This window comes from Leptidea sinapis, chromosome 31, assembly GCF_905404315.1.
Source record: "Leptidea sinapis chromosome 31, ilLepSina1.1, whole genome shotgun sequence".
Lineage (NCBI taxonomy): Eukaryota > Metazoa > Arthropoda > Insecta > Lepidoptera > Pieridae > Leptidea > Leptidea sinapis.
The window spans coordinates 7,469,233-7,484,460 of NC_066295.1; the positions used below are offsets into that span (position 1 = coordinate 7,469,233).

The 15,228-nt window shown below is 36.3% G+C and overlaps 2 protein-coding genes across 6 annotated transcripts in view; one reads left to right on the top strand and one right to left on the bottom strand.

The window, feature by feature from the left end:
• Positions 1 to 8,308, bottom strand: part of LOC126974079 (ATP-binding cassette sub-family B member 10, mitochondrial) — a 220,971-nt gene extending 212,663 nt beyond the window's left edge. For 2 of the 4 annotated variants that reach the window (XR_007731472.1, XM_050821482.1), the window contains exons 1-5: positions 7,864 to 8,308; positions 7,169 to 7,375; positions 6,193 to 6,395; positions 5,780 to 5,914; positions 3,239 to 3,385 (exon numbers count right to left, since the gene is read on the bottom strand). Coding sequence is in view for 2 of the 4 variants with exons in the window: in XM_050821482.1 (XP_050677439.1) it covers positions 3,239 to 3,385; positions 5,780 to 5,914; positions 6,193 to 6,395; positions 7,169 to 7,375; positions 7,864 to 8,215 (1,044 nt within the window). In the remaining 2 variants the exon portion in view is untranslated. Of the gene's footprint in view, positions 1 to 3,238; positions 3,386 to 5,779; positions 5,915 to 6,192; positions 6,396 to 7,158; positions 7,376 to 7,863 lie in introns of those variants that run through there. The other 2 variants (XM_050821483.1, XM_050821484.1) reach the window with 2 other exon arrangements.
• Positions 8,309 to 9,766: 1,458 nt separating this feature from the next.
• The window catches only part of LOC126974067 (alpha-actinin, sarcomeric), an 83,118-nt gene continuing 77,656 nt past the window's right edge, over positions 9,767 to 15,228 (top strand). Inside the window, exon 1 of one of the 2 annotated variants that reach the window (XM_050821456.1) lies at positions 9,767 to 10,021. In XM_050821456.1, coding sequence (XP_050677413.1) covers positions 9,893 to 10,021 — 129 coding nt within the window. In that variant the 5' untranslated portion in view covers positions 9,767 to 9,892. The remainder of the gene's footprint in view (positions 10,022 to 15,228) is intronic. The other variant, XM_050821455.1, reaches the window with a different exon arrangement.

Genomic DNA, 15,228 nt, shown 5'->3' on the forward strand with positions numbered 1-15,228 from the left:
GTCCCGGGTTCGAATCCCGGTAGGTGCAAGCATTTATATGATGAATATGGATGTATGTTTCCGAGTCATGGATTGTTTAAATGTATTTATGTATGTTTATATGAATTTATGTTTGTTTAAGTAAGAATATTGTATTAAATATATCATTGTCTTGTAACCCATAACACAGGCTATATATGCTTAACTTGGGGCAAGATAATTTGAGAAAAAGTGTGTCAATATAAAAAAAAAAGCGTACTATGCAAAAAAAAAACAACGTTGACTAACTGGAGTGTAGTCAAATTCTTTTAAGGTTTTTGTAAAAAAGGAATGTAGAAGCACCTGTTTAGGGCCTACCTTCGAATAATTAGTATATTATTCGCATTACGTGGTCTTTAAAATACTACTATAGTCGTTACACGATTAAAACAATTTATTCCCGATAAAAAAATATCAATTTAAAATTTGTACGCCTTTTTACCGATCTACAAAATATTGCCGCTTAGTTAGTACTAAGCTGCGAATTATGAATTAATAGTTAATGTGTAGTTTGGTGCTATTGTACAAAGTGGTCTGCTTAATCTATACATATAAATAAAATTGGAGTATCTGTTTGTAATATTGAAATAACCGTTTCTAACTACATCTATATGAATAAATATACTCCAAAGTAACATTTTTTATAATTTTTGTCTGTCTGTTAGTTCCAGCTAATCTCTGAAATGGCCGGACCGACTTTGACGGGACTTTTATTGGCAGGTAGCTGATGTAGTAACTTAGGCTACGTTTATTTTAGAAAAATTCTTTTATTTTAGAAAAATAAAGTAATGTTGCTATATCCAAGAAACGGTCTAACTCTAAAAATAATTTTTACGACAAAACAACTTTACCGGGTCAGCTAGTCTGTTTTAATAATCACAAATTGAAAAGATGTCATATTATGGCGCTTACGTAACTTGCTTCCGAGCGGTTATGGACAGATGTTATCCAATATTGGAGTCAAACTTCGCTATTAAGCCACCTCTTTAACCGCTTTATCAGTATTCAAAGTAGGCCTTTAATATTCCCGACGGTTATGGTACTTTCAGATGACCTGCCTGTGGTTAAGTGACGTACACTGAAAACTAACGCTAATGGGGTTTATAAGTAACTTGTTGATGTGCGCTTTAAGTTCTTTGTTTTGCCGTTCAGACCCCCTTATGTTATTCCTACCGTAGACAAATTTTCGATTATCCATCTGGAGGATCTGCTTGTTAACTAATTTTACAAAACACTTAATTAAAATACTAAAGTAACAATTTATAGAAGCATCTCTTTTACCCTATAGCTCTATTATTGTTAGTATATGACCCTTCCTCCAAAAAACTCGACCAATAATACTTTTACCTTGACTAAAGTCCTTTTTTATTATTATTGGCAAATCTTCACATTGAGACACAGTGCTAATGGAATCTGAATACTTTACTAAGTCTTTGTATAATCCTCGCAAGTTAAGACAGGGATGGGCGGCCATCTGACTGACGTCATAATGACGTCAGTTTCATCTATCATCTATCTACCTTTAGAAAACTGATGACTGCGATACAGTGTCACGCAAACGTTAATCTGGCAAGTTTATGTCGCTGATCCAACTCGTGGGTATAACGCACTTGAGACATGAAATAACGAATCTTGTTCATATCAGTTGAAGTCACCATTTTATCAGTTTTTATATCTGGCCGCACCGCACTCACGTTATCTACTGGTACTAGTTCTGGCAATGTTAAGACCACCACGGTTCCTAACTCATATAAAATTTTATACAGAGGCACAAGATGAGCTTCCTCAAGCAATGTCCGTCGAAGTATACTTTAAAATAGTTATTGATTGTTAGAAACTGATAGTAGTTATATTACAAGTAAGCTAATGGCCGTTCCCAATATACTATCTACAGATAGAGATAAATTTCTACATTCTACTGTCAGTAATTAGCTGTCAATAATCTGAAGCTGTCCCAATATAGCCGATAAGTCATTCTTATCGCCTTATATTGGGACGCGTGAATAGCAATTTCCATACAAACTTCTCTCGCTGGTGCTTACCAGCGAGATTATACGTCGTCCCATTGACAGACAGCGTGTACGGATTAGATGAGTTACCGCCGATAAGTTTATTGGGACATTCAACGATAGTTACGATTTTTATCTCAAGTAAGAGATAGACTGAATATTGGGAACGGCCGTAAGTTGCTCGTTCTATACGAGACGTCTCGGGGCGTAAATCAGCCGAACACACTTACGATGTAAAAACAAACATGTAATGGGATACAAACAAATATGAAAATTATGGGAAATGACACACAAAGATCTTTTTGAACGCGCCAAATTTAAGGTGACATATAGCCAGACAGACTACTTCAAAATTATAATTTTAGTACATTTTATAACCAACGATTGAAAACAATTTTATAATAATAAATGTTTTTTTCGGCTCAATTAGAGACCATTTATTTATTCCAAAAATGTAAATGGATTTTCAGAGGCAGAAAATCTCTTACAAAATATATATTAAAGTTACAATAAAATCTGTATTACCCGGTTAAATTGAAAATGCTCTGTTTACTCTTATATAGTTTGTATTTAGGTACTATAATAACTTTGTAGGGATAATTCTATTATGCTTACAAAGTGTGTATGGTTCGGTTTATGGCCCTAAGAAATATGTAATCAGGCTCACTTTACGAGCAAGTGTGTTGAAAATGACTTTCTAAATTGTGTCACACTGCGATATACACAACTGATTTAATTGTAATAAATTGCATTTATATTTAAGAATGAATCCGGCTGAGTTTCTAGCGCCATTTCATGTTGAGTTTTTAATAGCATTCTTTTTCATAGTCATCATCATTATCAGCCGAAAGACGTCCACTGCTGGACAAAGGCCTCCCTCAAAGATAACGATCGGTACTGCCCTAATCCAACTTATTCAAGCGATACCAACACTACGCCCTCTTGCAATCTTTTTACAGATCTAATATTTGTATGATGAAGATGTTACTTTGAATGGAGTGCACAATTAGAGTAGAGAAGGACAGTGAGAGATAGACATAAGTAGGCGAGAGTTTACGTGTTAGTGATTAGTTCACTGAGACGTAACAGGTAAAGGCCAGAAATGTGCGAGCGAGCGCGATGTATTGGTAACGCCACTCCTCCTATCTAAGACAATATGAGGTTAATTTACTGTATAGTGTTGGTTATTTCTAAAACCTCAAGTAACTTACCAAACCATAAAAGCTACCAACAGCCAGTGATTCCTTGTACGCCAAATTCAATAAACTTTCTATTTTCTTTGCGTAAGTCTCGCATTCTCTGGCTTCTTTATTAAACACCTTTACAGTTTTTATATTTGATATTTTTTCTTCAGCATGCTGGAAAGTATACCAACATAATTATATCAACAAATACATATTTCTGCAGCATTATTTGAACACAGAATGAAGCGAAATTAATTTTCTTTTAACCATTTAGGCTGCATTTACGGCCGTTTTCAATAACGTATCTCTAGTTACGGATACATTGCTATCACCGTTTAATGAAAAGATCTTATCTATCCATAGTTATGTCCAATATAGTTATATTATTAGTTATAGCCCAATGCTATCTGTCGTTAGGTTGAAAATTAAGCTTAAAAGGATAGAATTGTCTACCTCTAGTAAATTAAACTAACGATAGATAGGTTAATGAAAACGGCCGTTAGACGTCTGCGCTTGACCGACGTTCAGCGCTGACGTCGCGTCGGTAAAGCGTAGCTTAAAACATCTTTCAGTCCAGCGCTGATGAATTGCTACGCGCATACAGCCACGTCGCGCTGACGAGAATCGTCGGTAGGATTCGTCGCTTGGCGTACATCTGTCCGCTGACGCTCTATCGCGATAAATAAGTGCGTTCAGTGCGACGGTGACCGAGCGACCGATCGTACGCGCGTTACTAGGCTGATAAGCCTAGCAAAAAAAAAGCGATTGTATGAAACGTGCAGTCTTCAAACATCTGGAAAAAATGGAGATAGCCGAAATCCACTACGTTATAAGCAACTGATCGCTTCCAAACTTAGCCGGATTATGCTTCGTCGCCTTAATTGCGTATAAACATTATATCGTCTCGGAAACACCGCACAAGGAAGCTCTTTCCACATCTTTGTAGGACGTGGAAGAAAGTTCCTTGAAAACCGCACTGTGGAGGACCGCTTCACATCCAGATGGTGGGTATGATATCCTAATTTGTGGCGTGTCGTGAGAAGGTGGAATTTGGCGACAGGAATCAGGTGATAAATGCGTTACAAGACGCACAATGAAGCGACGTCTCTGCGTCGCTTCTGACAGCAATACTCCATATGTGGCCGAACCTGCGTTTTGTAGAACGCTAGAATGTGGACCGGCTTGAAGCATTTTGGTGCTCTATAAATGACGCTCAGCTTCTTCAAACCCAATTTGCTTTGCTCTCCAGATGACCGTGAAATTGGCAATCACTCGAGATTTTGAGACCCAGTATTCCGATACTAGGCGAGGCTTTGAGGCGGTGTTGTCGAAGAGCGGTGATACGACAAATGGGGTTTTTAGTGGTAAACGCGCAAACTTGAGTCTTCTAGGAGTTAAATTATACAAGGTTCAATTTACCCCACTCCGCCACCTACTCAAGAGAGGACTCGATAGAAGACACAAGATTCTCCCGCCACTGGTCGAAGATTTCCCGAGAGAGAACTGCATGCCCTGTGTATACGGCATCACCAGTGCTGTCGTCTGCATAGCAATGTATGTTGGAGGTTCTGCATATCATTGATATGCAGAAGAAACAGTGTAGCACACACTCCTGGCGTTCACGGGCTTCGGGTTCGAGGAATAACCGTCGATAACGACCTGTATGCTGCGCCCAGAGAGGAAGCTGGAGGTACACTTGCATAAACCCTCAGGAAGCCCAAATGATGGAAGTTTTAAGAGAAGCGCCTTGTACCATACACGGCGTTCGCTACATCCATGCAAACTGCCAGGCCTTCTCCCTTGCTTTCGATAGCCGAGCGCCGCCCATCTATGTGTTAGGTATACAAGATAATCGACCGACCATTGCGAAAGACGTAATGTCGGTTGTTGATCAACTGGTGACCTAAATACCTATATATACACAGAGCTGGCGGTTAATTATACTCTCCATGATTTTGAAAGCAGGGAGGTAATAGCAATAGGCCTGTAGTTTGCCGGATCCGAACTTATGGATCGGATTGACAAGAGCTGACTTTCATGAGTCAGGGCTATGCCTTTTGAGTATGAGTGCCGGAATAAACGCGTTAGCACCGGCGTCAACTCAGGGGCACACGATCTAAGCACAATTGGAAATACACCATCCGGCTCGCTCGACTTCCTTGCTTAAAACGAAAACAGAGCTTGCCACACAGTTTTCTGTCTGAACTGTACTTTAGGCGTAGAGCTCTGACAGCGAGGGATGGTCGGCTGTGATTTTTTGCCGTCGTCAAAACTCGAGTTGGAAGCAGAAAGAGTGCACAGAAGCTTGGCTTTTTCTTTTGCCGTATGGGCCAGGGTGTCATCCCTCAAATGCAGCGGTGGCAGGGACGGCCGTTTATAGACCGGATCAGCATGTTCCAGTTGGCTAACTGAAAAGTTGCTCGTCGAGTTTGCCGCTTACAAAATCTGGAGTCATGGTTGTATAATAATACATTTACATAATTAAAGCACTCAATACTTCAATTCCACTTGGCATACAAAACACTCTAAATTTATATATGATCAAGGTCATGGTCAAGGTCAACTTACATCACTGGTTTCCGCTAGTGTGTCCTGCAGTTGCCTCGTGATACCACGCACGAACCTTCCATAAAACACGGCTAGCAACGACACCGGGGGCACAACACACAACCCTATAAGAGCAAGTGATGGTGACATATAAAACTAAAACAAAAAAATATTATTGATGTTATTTTACAATTCAAATCTATATCTCATGTTTGTTTGGAAATCGCCTTGCAAATAAACAAAAAATGTTTTAATGAAAACAAAATTATATTATGACTGAATTTTTACGTACAATAATTGCTTCAATTAATATTCTTTATTTATACTGTCTTTTTGCTTAATATTTAGTTTCAGTCATACTGATGAAGAATAGATACATACTTAGTGTAATACAGTGTGTAAGAATGATTTATGTTGAAATTAAAAACACCCACCATCATTCCTGTGCCAGCTCCAACCATCAACAAGGATCTCAAGCCATCACTGACATTCTGGCTCAGATTGCGACCAACAAGCTGTGTATCAGCTGATAATCTATTAACTAGCTCTCCTGTAGAGTTTTTGCTAAACCACTTTGGTTCCTGGCGCAGGATTGCTGCAAATACCTGTTTGCGCAAAGCCTGTGTCATTCTTTGGCCTGAAATATAAATGGGTATGAATAGATAAATTAAGGAATCTACTAACGCTTATTTTAAATAACAAATGTAAACAATTTTGTAACATTTTACGGCTACTAAAATAGAATCCTCTTCTTAAAACATGTTGTAAAAATAGACATGAAAAATTAGGTTTCATAGAAATTATTAACAATGTTTTAAAACATACCATCAACAATTTTTTGACATCTGACAATTTTTTTGAATTATATTGATGATAAATATTTAGTTATTTGATCCTGTCTAATTATTGTAACTTACATCAAATAAATAACCTTTGTTACTTTATACAAGTTGAAATAAATGTACACATTTCTAGCAATAACCAGGTCAATTTTGATAACATATTTATCAAATACTTAGAATAAAAATGTATACTTTAAATTATAATAAGATATCATGATCCACTGATGCAAATTACTAAAGTAAAACAATGATTTCTTTTATTATGAAGTAGATATAGTATAGACTATAGTGGTCACTATATTATAAGTTGGTACTTACATACATATAAACACCACCACTACAGAAGTTGCCAATAAAGTAGGTTAGGTTATTAAATAAAATGTTTTATTTTATTTGTCACAAAAATTTTAGGTTCACATTGGCAACTCCAAGAAAACTACTAGACTGTAACTGTGGTGTAATTATGTAAGTAAATTTTATCAAACACAAGAATCCAATAAGAATTGAATATTTAGTAAGTTAAAAACATAGAATCATGAATTTTGTACATCATTATACCATATTTTACCAGATATTGACATCAGGTACACTCTTCCAAAGTTACAAAGTCCTCCAATTAGAAACACTCCACACAGCATGAGACACAGTGAATCCAATTTCTCTCTGGCCGCCCCCAAGTCAGATGTTGTGTCATATATAATGTCTAATACTTTCCCAAGTGAGAAAGGAACTGCCATTGTAACACCAGATGATATGATCAGCAAACCAATGGCACCTGTGGTTAAGCACAGTTTTATTTCATAGATCCAAACATAGAATAAGTCACATTTTATTGTGTCATTATTAGTTCTGGGCCGAAAGTGTTTTGAACTGAAAATAAACTTCGGCAAAATGGTAAAATCAAAAGTTTGGTTTTTTGCACACAAAATATACTAACTATTTAAATTCCAAAACACTGTTTGATTCATATAATATGTAATAAGAATTTATTATAAATACTACAGTACCAGAATATATTAATTTTTCAATTAGTTGTCCACTTTTATGGTGTTCAAATAAAATTGAATAAATCATAACTTCATTCAAAAGAATTGCTTCTTTTTATTTATACATATGTACATAATAGTGATGCAATGTATTTTTAGAATAGTGAAAGAACGTTAATTATTGATTGTCCTTCTACATTGCATCATATTTTTATGTTGGAATTATAGGCAAGTTATCTTTGGCTTCAATATTATTTTATTTATGTGGATTTCTTACCTGTAAGCGTCCATTTCTCGGGTTCAGCTAGAGTAAACAGTCTCTTCACTTCTGTAGGTTTTAATTTTACATTAATTTTTTTGGATGTTGCTATCTCAGCTTTATCCTTTAATTCCACCGCACCATCTTTTTTGTGAGCATCCACTTGGCTAGTATAATGTCTCGTTCTTTTAATTGAGCTATGTTTAAGTAATGTTCTTCCATAATAACTTGGTAGCACCGATTTGTGACTAGAATATAACCTGACACAGAGTTTACATGACTGGAGTTGACCTGACGCTAAATTCAAATATTGTAAAGTTCTACTGGATATTTTATAATGAATTCCCTTTGTTAACAGGTTTTGTAACATCTTAAAAACGAAATTTTAAATTTTTATAAAAAATATAAACATCACTGCCACATCTTTGTCACATATGACGTGCATGAGCTTAAAGTGTGTAATAAAGACTGTCAAAATTCAAAAGTCTAAACTCACTACTCAGCAAAAACAGAGGTGAGGCGTAATTTCTTAGAACAGATCAAGAGAACAGTTCTTAAGTTACTCGATTTGATTCAGGTCACAATGTTACATTGGTTCTGTTGCTTCAGTAATCAGTTTAACACATCGTTAGAGTAAATATATTCTTTGATTACAACTATCATCTGGATTTGGGACCCATTTCATTTGGTTATAAGTATAATTCACACACGATATTATGTGAAGTGGAACGTTTGACGTCATGTATATATTAAATATTTTGATCATGATCACTGAACAGTTCAACAAAGATAAACGGTCTTGGAAGTCGGGAAAGCTTCATCTTTTCATCAACGCCATATCGACGAGCAGAATAGCGCGGAGCGATACTTTCATCGCGATCGCGTTACCGCGCAATACTTTGTAGTAGTACTTAGATCAAATATTTTTTTTAACAGATGAAACTGATCCTAAACTTAACTGTTTCACCCATCTCTAAAGTACAAGTCTACCCAATAAATATTTAAAAAAAAATCCAGCAGTGGAAGTCTTCATGATATGATGATTAAACAGAATAGCTTTAAGTTTAAGTTTTAAGCTTCTACTTTCTAATCGTTTGCAATAATTCATGGGAAATATACCTATTGATCCTACTATCACTGTGTTAGAAAAAAGATTAAATTCAAGGTGAGTTTGCCTCTAGATTTCTGCATCTCGGCTCACTCACCATTCAAGGAGTTTGTGAAAAGTTCCGAAGACGAACTTAAATGACAAGTCTGCAGTGAGCAAATTGGCCCGAATATGGCAGCACAGAAATATCTTAAAAAACCAAGAAATGGGTTGTGCAGACATAACTTTTTCATATTTCTTTCGGTCTCAGAATCGTAAAGAATTAGCTGGATGGAGAAGAAGAAGATGGTGCCTTTGTAATGTGGTGCTTGCGAAGGATGATTGATACCGTGGACGGCTAAAAGAACAAATGTCTGAACAGCAGGCATAAAAACCAAACTATCTACAAACTGTTTCACCGTTACCACCCGTTCGAAATAATGTGCCTCAGACCTGAGAAGAACGGGTGCAAGAAACATTTTTCTTATAAATATATGATTCCACTGTATTATTGTAGGTACATTAAACTTTAATACTTAGATAGCCTGAGGGTATTCGCTCCATTCCCAGTCTGTGGTATTAAGAAAGTCCTATATGCTATAATATCTTTTATTACACAAACGATTCTTAACAATTCTTTTAAATACCAACATAATACACATTTGTGACTAGTTCACAATATATAATATATAGGCAGGAACCGGTCAATATTTTTACCACACGTTTCTATTAAAAACAACTTTGTGTAACGAAACGTTTAAGTCAATACTCAATCGTGACACTGACAAGTGACATCTTGGTGACTTACAACTCGCTTATTCTTATCGCCAGATGTCGCCAGTCTTGTAGTAGCGGGCGAGCGGCCGGCTGCTTGTTGCAGTGTGCGGGTCGAACTTATACACTCGAGTTCGCGGTCATAGGCTCGAACGAACATCGAAATCGACGGTCAGTGCGGTGACCATGATGATGGACAACGGGGTGATAACAAATCATTATGACGGGGTGTATGGGGATGGATATATGGAACAGGAGGAGGAGTGGGAACGTGAGGGTCTTTTAGACCCGGCCTGGGAGAAACAACAAAAAAAGGTCAGTGGAAAACACCTTTTTAAATACTGACATGGGTAGTATTCGGGGGTGAATTAAAAACATTATCTATAAAATTGCATTTCAGTCAAATAACACAAGCTCCCACGACGTTATCGCTCTCTGACTCATTGTAATGTTTATGTTTTCCGTTTGTGCTGTGTAGGTATTACAATTTTTATATATTACTTAAAGTCATGTTCTATGTAGCGAGTCTGGAATATAGATCGAAAATAATACTTGGTAGTGTCAAGGTTGCCGGAGTAAATCATGAAACTTGTTGAAATTTATGAAAGTAAATATACTTAAATAAAATAAGTTCTATTTATAGAATTTTCCTAACATGCATTAAGTACATTACTAGTACGTGAAAAACACTCATTTAAAAATATTTAATTATAATAACACAACTTTAATAAATATTATTTTACTAGAGCCTACTTAGAATTTTTAGTAAAATTTAAATAAAACAGAATTTTGAAATTAGAATGTGGCCCATTTATACAAAGTGTCATAGTTTAAAATTTAAACTTGTACATTTCCCGCCGTCGTTGAAAGTAGATCGCGGCCGTGGGCACTATTAAAAGATTTCGTGGAGCTTTTCGTGCGAGCGAGACGCCTGTAGCCAGATATACCACGGGCGGGAGAGGGTCGGAGCGAGAGGAATCGAATTTCCGTTAGTCATGTCCTAAAATGGGTCCGACGCAGGCGCCGCTGAAAGCGCGGGCGTCTTTGCGTCACTATGAAACCCGCATTTCAGGAAAATATTTAAGGCCCACTTGGTCTACGTAATACCAAGTAATGTGCATCTAGAAGGGTTCTATTTACGTTATCTTCAAGACCGTGACGATTCCTGTGACGGTACAGATATTAAATCAAATGAAATGTCATTACTGATTAGTAAAAATAATTATTCTCGTAACTAGCTAGCTTGCTGTGGCCTGTGCTGTGATGCAAACATCCGTACATATTAGACTTCCTGAAAGTAATCGAATTAAAATCTAAAAAAATCCCGTTGTTACGACTACATGACTATAATATAACTTTTATTGATATTGATTTGTATAATTCATACAAAAATAAAAAAAAGCCTTTATTGCTGTCTTTACTTATTTATTTATTTATTTATTGGAACACCAACAATAGATATACATGACATTTGCTTACACATTATTAATGATTCTATCAGCTAGTCTAGTATATCTATTACTTAAAGGCATTCACAGCATTTCATAATAGATATTTACAATAGGCAAAAGCAAGACTTAAAAACAAAATACTAGTAAATTAAATTAAACTTATAATTAATACATGCCTACTTCCTAAAAAAATTGATTTATTCTAACTTGCATCTGAATGATCGGCAACTGGATGTGTGAAACAACTGGTCTATGTGAGAAAGACCTCCTTGAAAGATTTCCACAGATTATAATGTAAATGGGATTAATATAATTAAAAGCTAATTACATTATTGATGCTGCAATAATCAGGCAGTTCAGCTATTGAATTCTCATCAACGTCATGTCCAGTTTTTGCGATGGTACAGCTGATTACATCGGATAAGCCGAAGGCTCTCGTAATGAGTATTAGATTGCGTGGCAGGATGAACGGTGACAACAAAGAGCCTGCGGGCTGCAACACCCGGTGCATTGGCCGTACGTAAGCCGGGTCAATGTCGCGGACATACGTGAGATGAGTCCGTGGAAAAGTCGCCGGACTAGTCGACTCAAGATCCGAATTGATACGATCAACAAGGAGGTCACTAGCGCATGAATGGTTGCCCAAATCGGACAAGGAAATCGTGACACGTGCGTTTCGTAAACTGTGACTCAGTAAATAAATCACCGATACGTAATTATTCGAAAATATCTTGTTATCTATCAAAACTGTAGTTAAATGCAGTGCAGCAATTTTGATCGCAATTATCTTTGGTATCCAATCAATATCCAAATCGAAGGCAAACATTATGAGCTTCGTCATGATGTGAAAATCCCTAACACAGACCATCCATTAAGCATAAAACTGTTAGAAGGTGACAAATATGACTTCGAGCATTTATTATCTGAATCACGGCTTGACCTCATAATATGTAATTGGAATCCCCACTTTCTGTGTAACTTATGAGTAAGCTCAGCAGTCAGAGGTATTCCAAAGAGGTTTCTTATAGATAACTTTCTGCTAAATATTTCTTAATAAACAACTTTCCATCAAAATAGAATTTAGCCAGTAGAAATCATCCGTGAAAGTTTTGAAGACCTGTTACAAAACTGGTTACAAATTAATATCAATTTACATAAATCTAAAAGTTATAACCTACAGTATTGTGGCTTACATTTTTATTGCCTTTGCCGTATTTTGTGCATAGGTATATATTTTCATGAAAGGAAAGAAAATAAATTATCGCAGCCTTATATTTCTCATCTGTCCAGCAACTTTGTTTGTACTTATTAGCAGAGGAAAACATATTATATTATACTAAAAAGATACCTACATAAGCAATTCAAGATTCGTGTCACTACATAATTATATTGTAGCTGTTTATACAAATGACCTTTCAAAATTGCTGGGACTAAACCCCGTAGCAATCAAATAAAAAAAAACAAAGAGTATGATAAATAATCATCGTTAAGACAAAACAATTTGAATATTTCTTAGAATAAACATACCAAATGGAATGCAGTTTGGTACTCTTTGTTTTAATTTCTTTTTTATGCAAGAAATTTAAATTATTGTTTCGTTGTCCATTGGAGTGAAACGTTTTTAACAAATAATCGTCAATTTCAGTTTTTATCATCACTCCTTAATTGCTAAATCTATTCTTATCTTGTTTTATGTGTATATGTGTTCATTGCGGACGAAGTCGCGGGTTATAGCTAGTTATTTATAATCTAGCTAGCTCCTGTTGCGATGGAAAGCCAAGTTTCAATCAGGTCGAAGTATACGGTATATGTAATGATGAGGATGGATTAAGTAACGGTTTCTGATATATGGGCTCCCTTACTGTAAATACTTGCCGTAAAAATACCTGATGCTTTGTCCCCGTTCGTCGTATCTTTGAAGAATATTTAACAAATAATTCTACTTTTATCGTTTCTCGATCAGTTGCGGTCGTAAATTTGGTCTCGAAACATATTTTCTGTCGATTCGCCGAAGAATTATCACTTGCATTGCATACCTTTAAAGTCTGTTGTAAATTCGAGGTGACTGGCTGACATTGCAATGCAGCGGAACAATGTGATATATATTTTTCAAGTATATACGAATAAGTTGGCATATTTTTGTATGGAAAAGGAGGGCAATCGAGCATACGTGTCACCTGGTGTTAAGTGATCACAGAAGCGCTGACGGCCTTTATAGAAGGTGTATGAGTTTTTTTTGAAGGTACCCCTGTCGTATAGTCCCGAAAACACCGCACAATTAAGCTCATTCCACAGCAGATAAACAATTAAATAAATCTAGTATTCTTAATGGGTGGTTCTGTATTTTATCCATTTTTGTTTTATGAATTTCTTTTTAAGTACATATTATCCTACTAATATCTTCCCTTTATTGGCGTGCGGCTGACAGGCTTACCCTGCATGTTTCAGTATGACAACTCTCTCTGTTAATGATTATTCTCATATAAAACATTTTATTGAGGTAAAATCTTTAGTTGCGAATGCAACGGGCAACTACAAGTATTATAATAATAGTTAACTATGTCACGGACAAGTAGAAAAAGAAGGACTCCGCGCCGTGATATTAGCAAGTGAAGCACCGTTATGCCAGTGTGTGTACGGTTACGGGGGATACCAGTTACACAATTTTTTCTCCCTTAAATAATTATTATATATGGCCACAAATACTTTTATAGTATCGTTTTTACACTTTTTCACAACGCAAGACGGCTTTTTTAAAATATTTTATTGAGACGCAAACTGATCTGTCACAGACGATGACAATTCTCATAATGGCCGCCTATCGGCCTGTAGTGTAAGTGTGTGCGTGGGGCTATGTATTTACATGTTACTCGGCTTGTTTTGGTGCTACACTGTTATGACACGGAGTCCTTATTTTTTTACTATTCCGTGAACTATATTTAGCAAGCGTTAGTGAATCGCTTTGAAACTATCAATGTTATCATAGTATCCCGAAATCGACAGCCGTCAGGAGTGTTCGTTCATTAGATTTATTTCCGCGTTTTAGTAATAAATGGTAAATAAATGTACCTACAAGTCGGATTCACTGGTTACGTTATAAGCTACGGTAGTGTTGTATCCAATCGAATACATACACATATACAACAGTACAGCGAGATAGACTATTAGTTGCTAGACACAATGATATGTATTATTTACTCTTTCTTCTTAAGTTAGTGTCCAGTGATCGAAACCGCTCGAAACGTAAACACTCAAACTTTAAAGACAACACAAATAAAGACTATTTGAATGAATTCCTATAGAATGGGCTGTAAAATTATAGCGTGGATTAAAGCTAAAATGGATGAGGGAATAGATAAAGGACATTAACAGGAGAAAAAATTAACGACAAAACGAATAAAATGATTTAAAAAAATCTAATATGGCATATTATGCAAATGTCGGTGATCACCACTGATATTATTCTTTTGTGACCAGAGGAATCACACGAGCATTTACGGACTTTTGGGTTAGACGCGTTTTTTTTTAAGGAAATACACTTAAGGATGTTCAGTCCACAACTTAGTCCTACATGGAAGATTTTTTTTGAAAACCACAATGTGGATGAACGCCACATGTTCAATTAGTGAGGATGATAAGTTTGTGGGTGTGGTACGATGGTGGAATTTAGTGACTGGGGGCAGCTCTAACAATTTTTACTTCTGAAAAATGCAGTAGAAGACATAATCGTCGTCTAAATAACGCCAAGTATTCGCGCCGTTCACAGATTACTTGTTTCCATACCCAGTGCCGGATTAACCACGTAAAAATACTAGCAATTGCGGGGCCCCACGCGAATGGGGTCCCCGCATATTTAACCCCACTCATCTCTGCCTGATCAGAATTTTTAAATGAAACTTATTAATATTTGGTATATTGAATTTACGTGAAGCGTTACAATTTTTCCCTTTTAAGACAATCAACGTCAGATACTCGGTAACCGACTATTTCCAATATAGATTAGCTCTTTGAAACAAGTTGCTAGGGGCCCGCTATTGCTTAATCCGGAACTGTCCATACACCAGAATATGC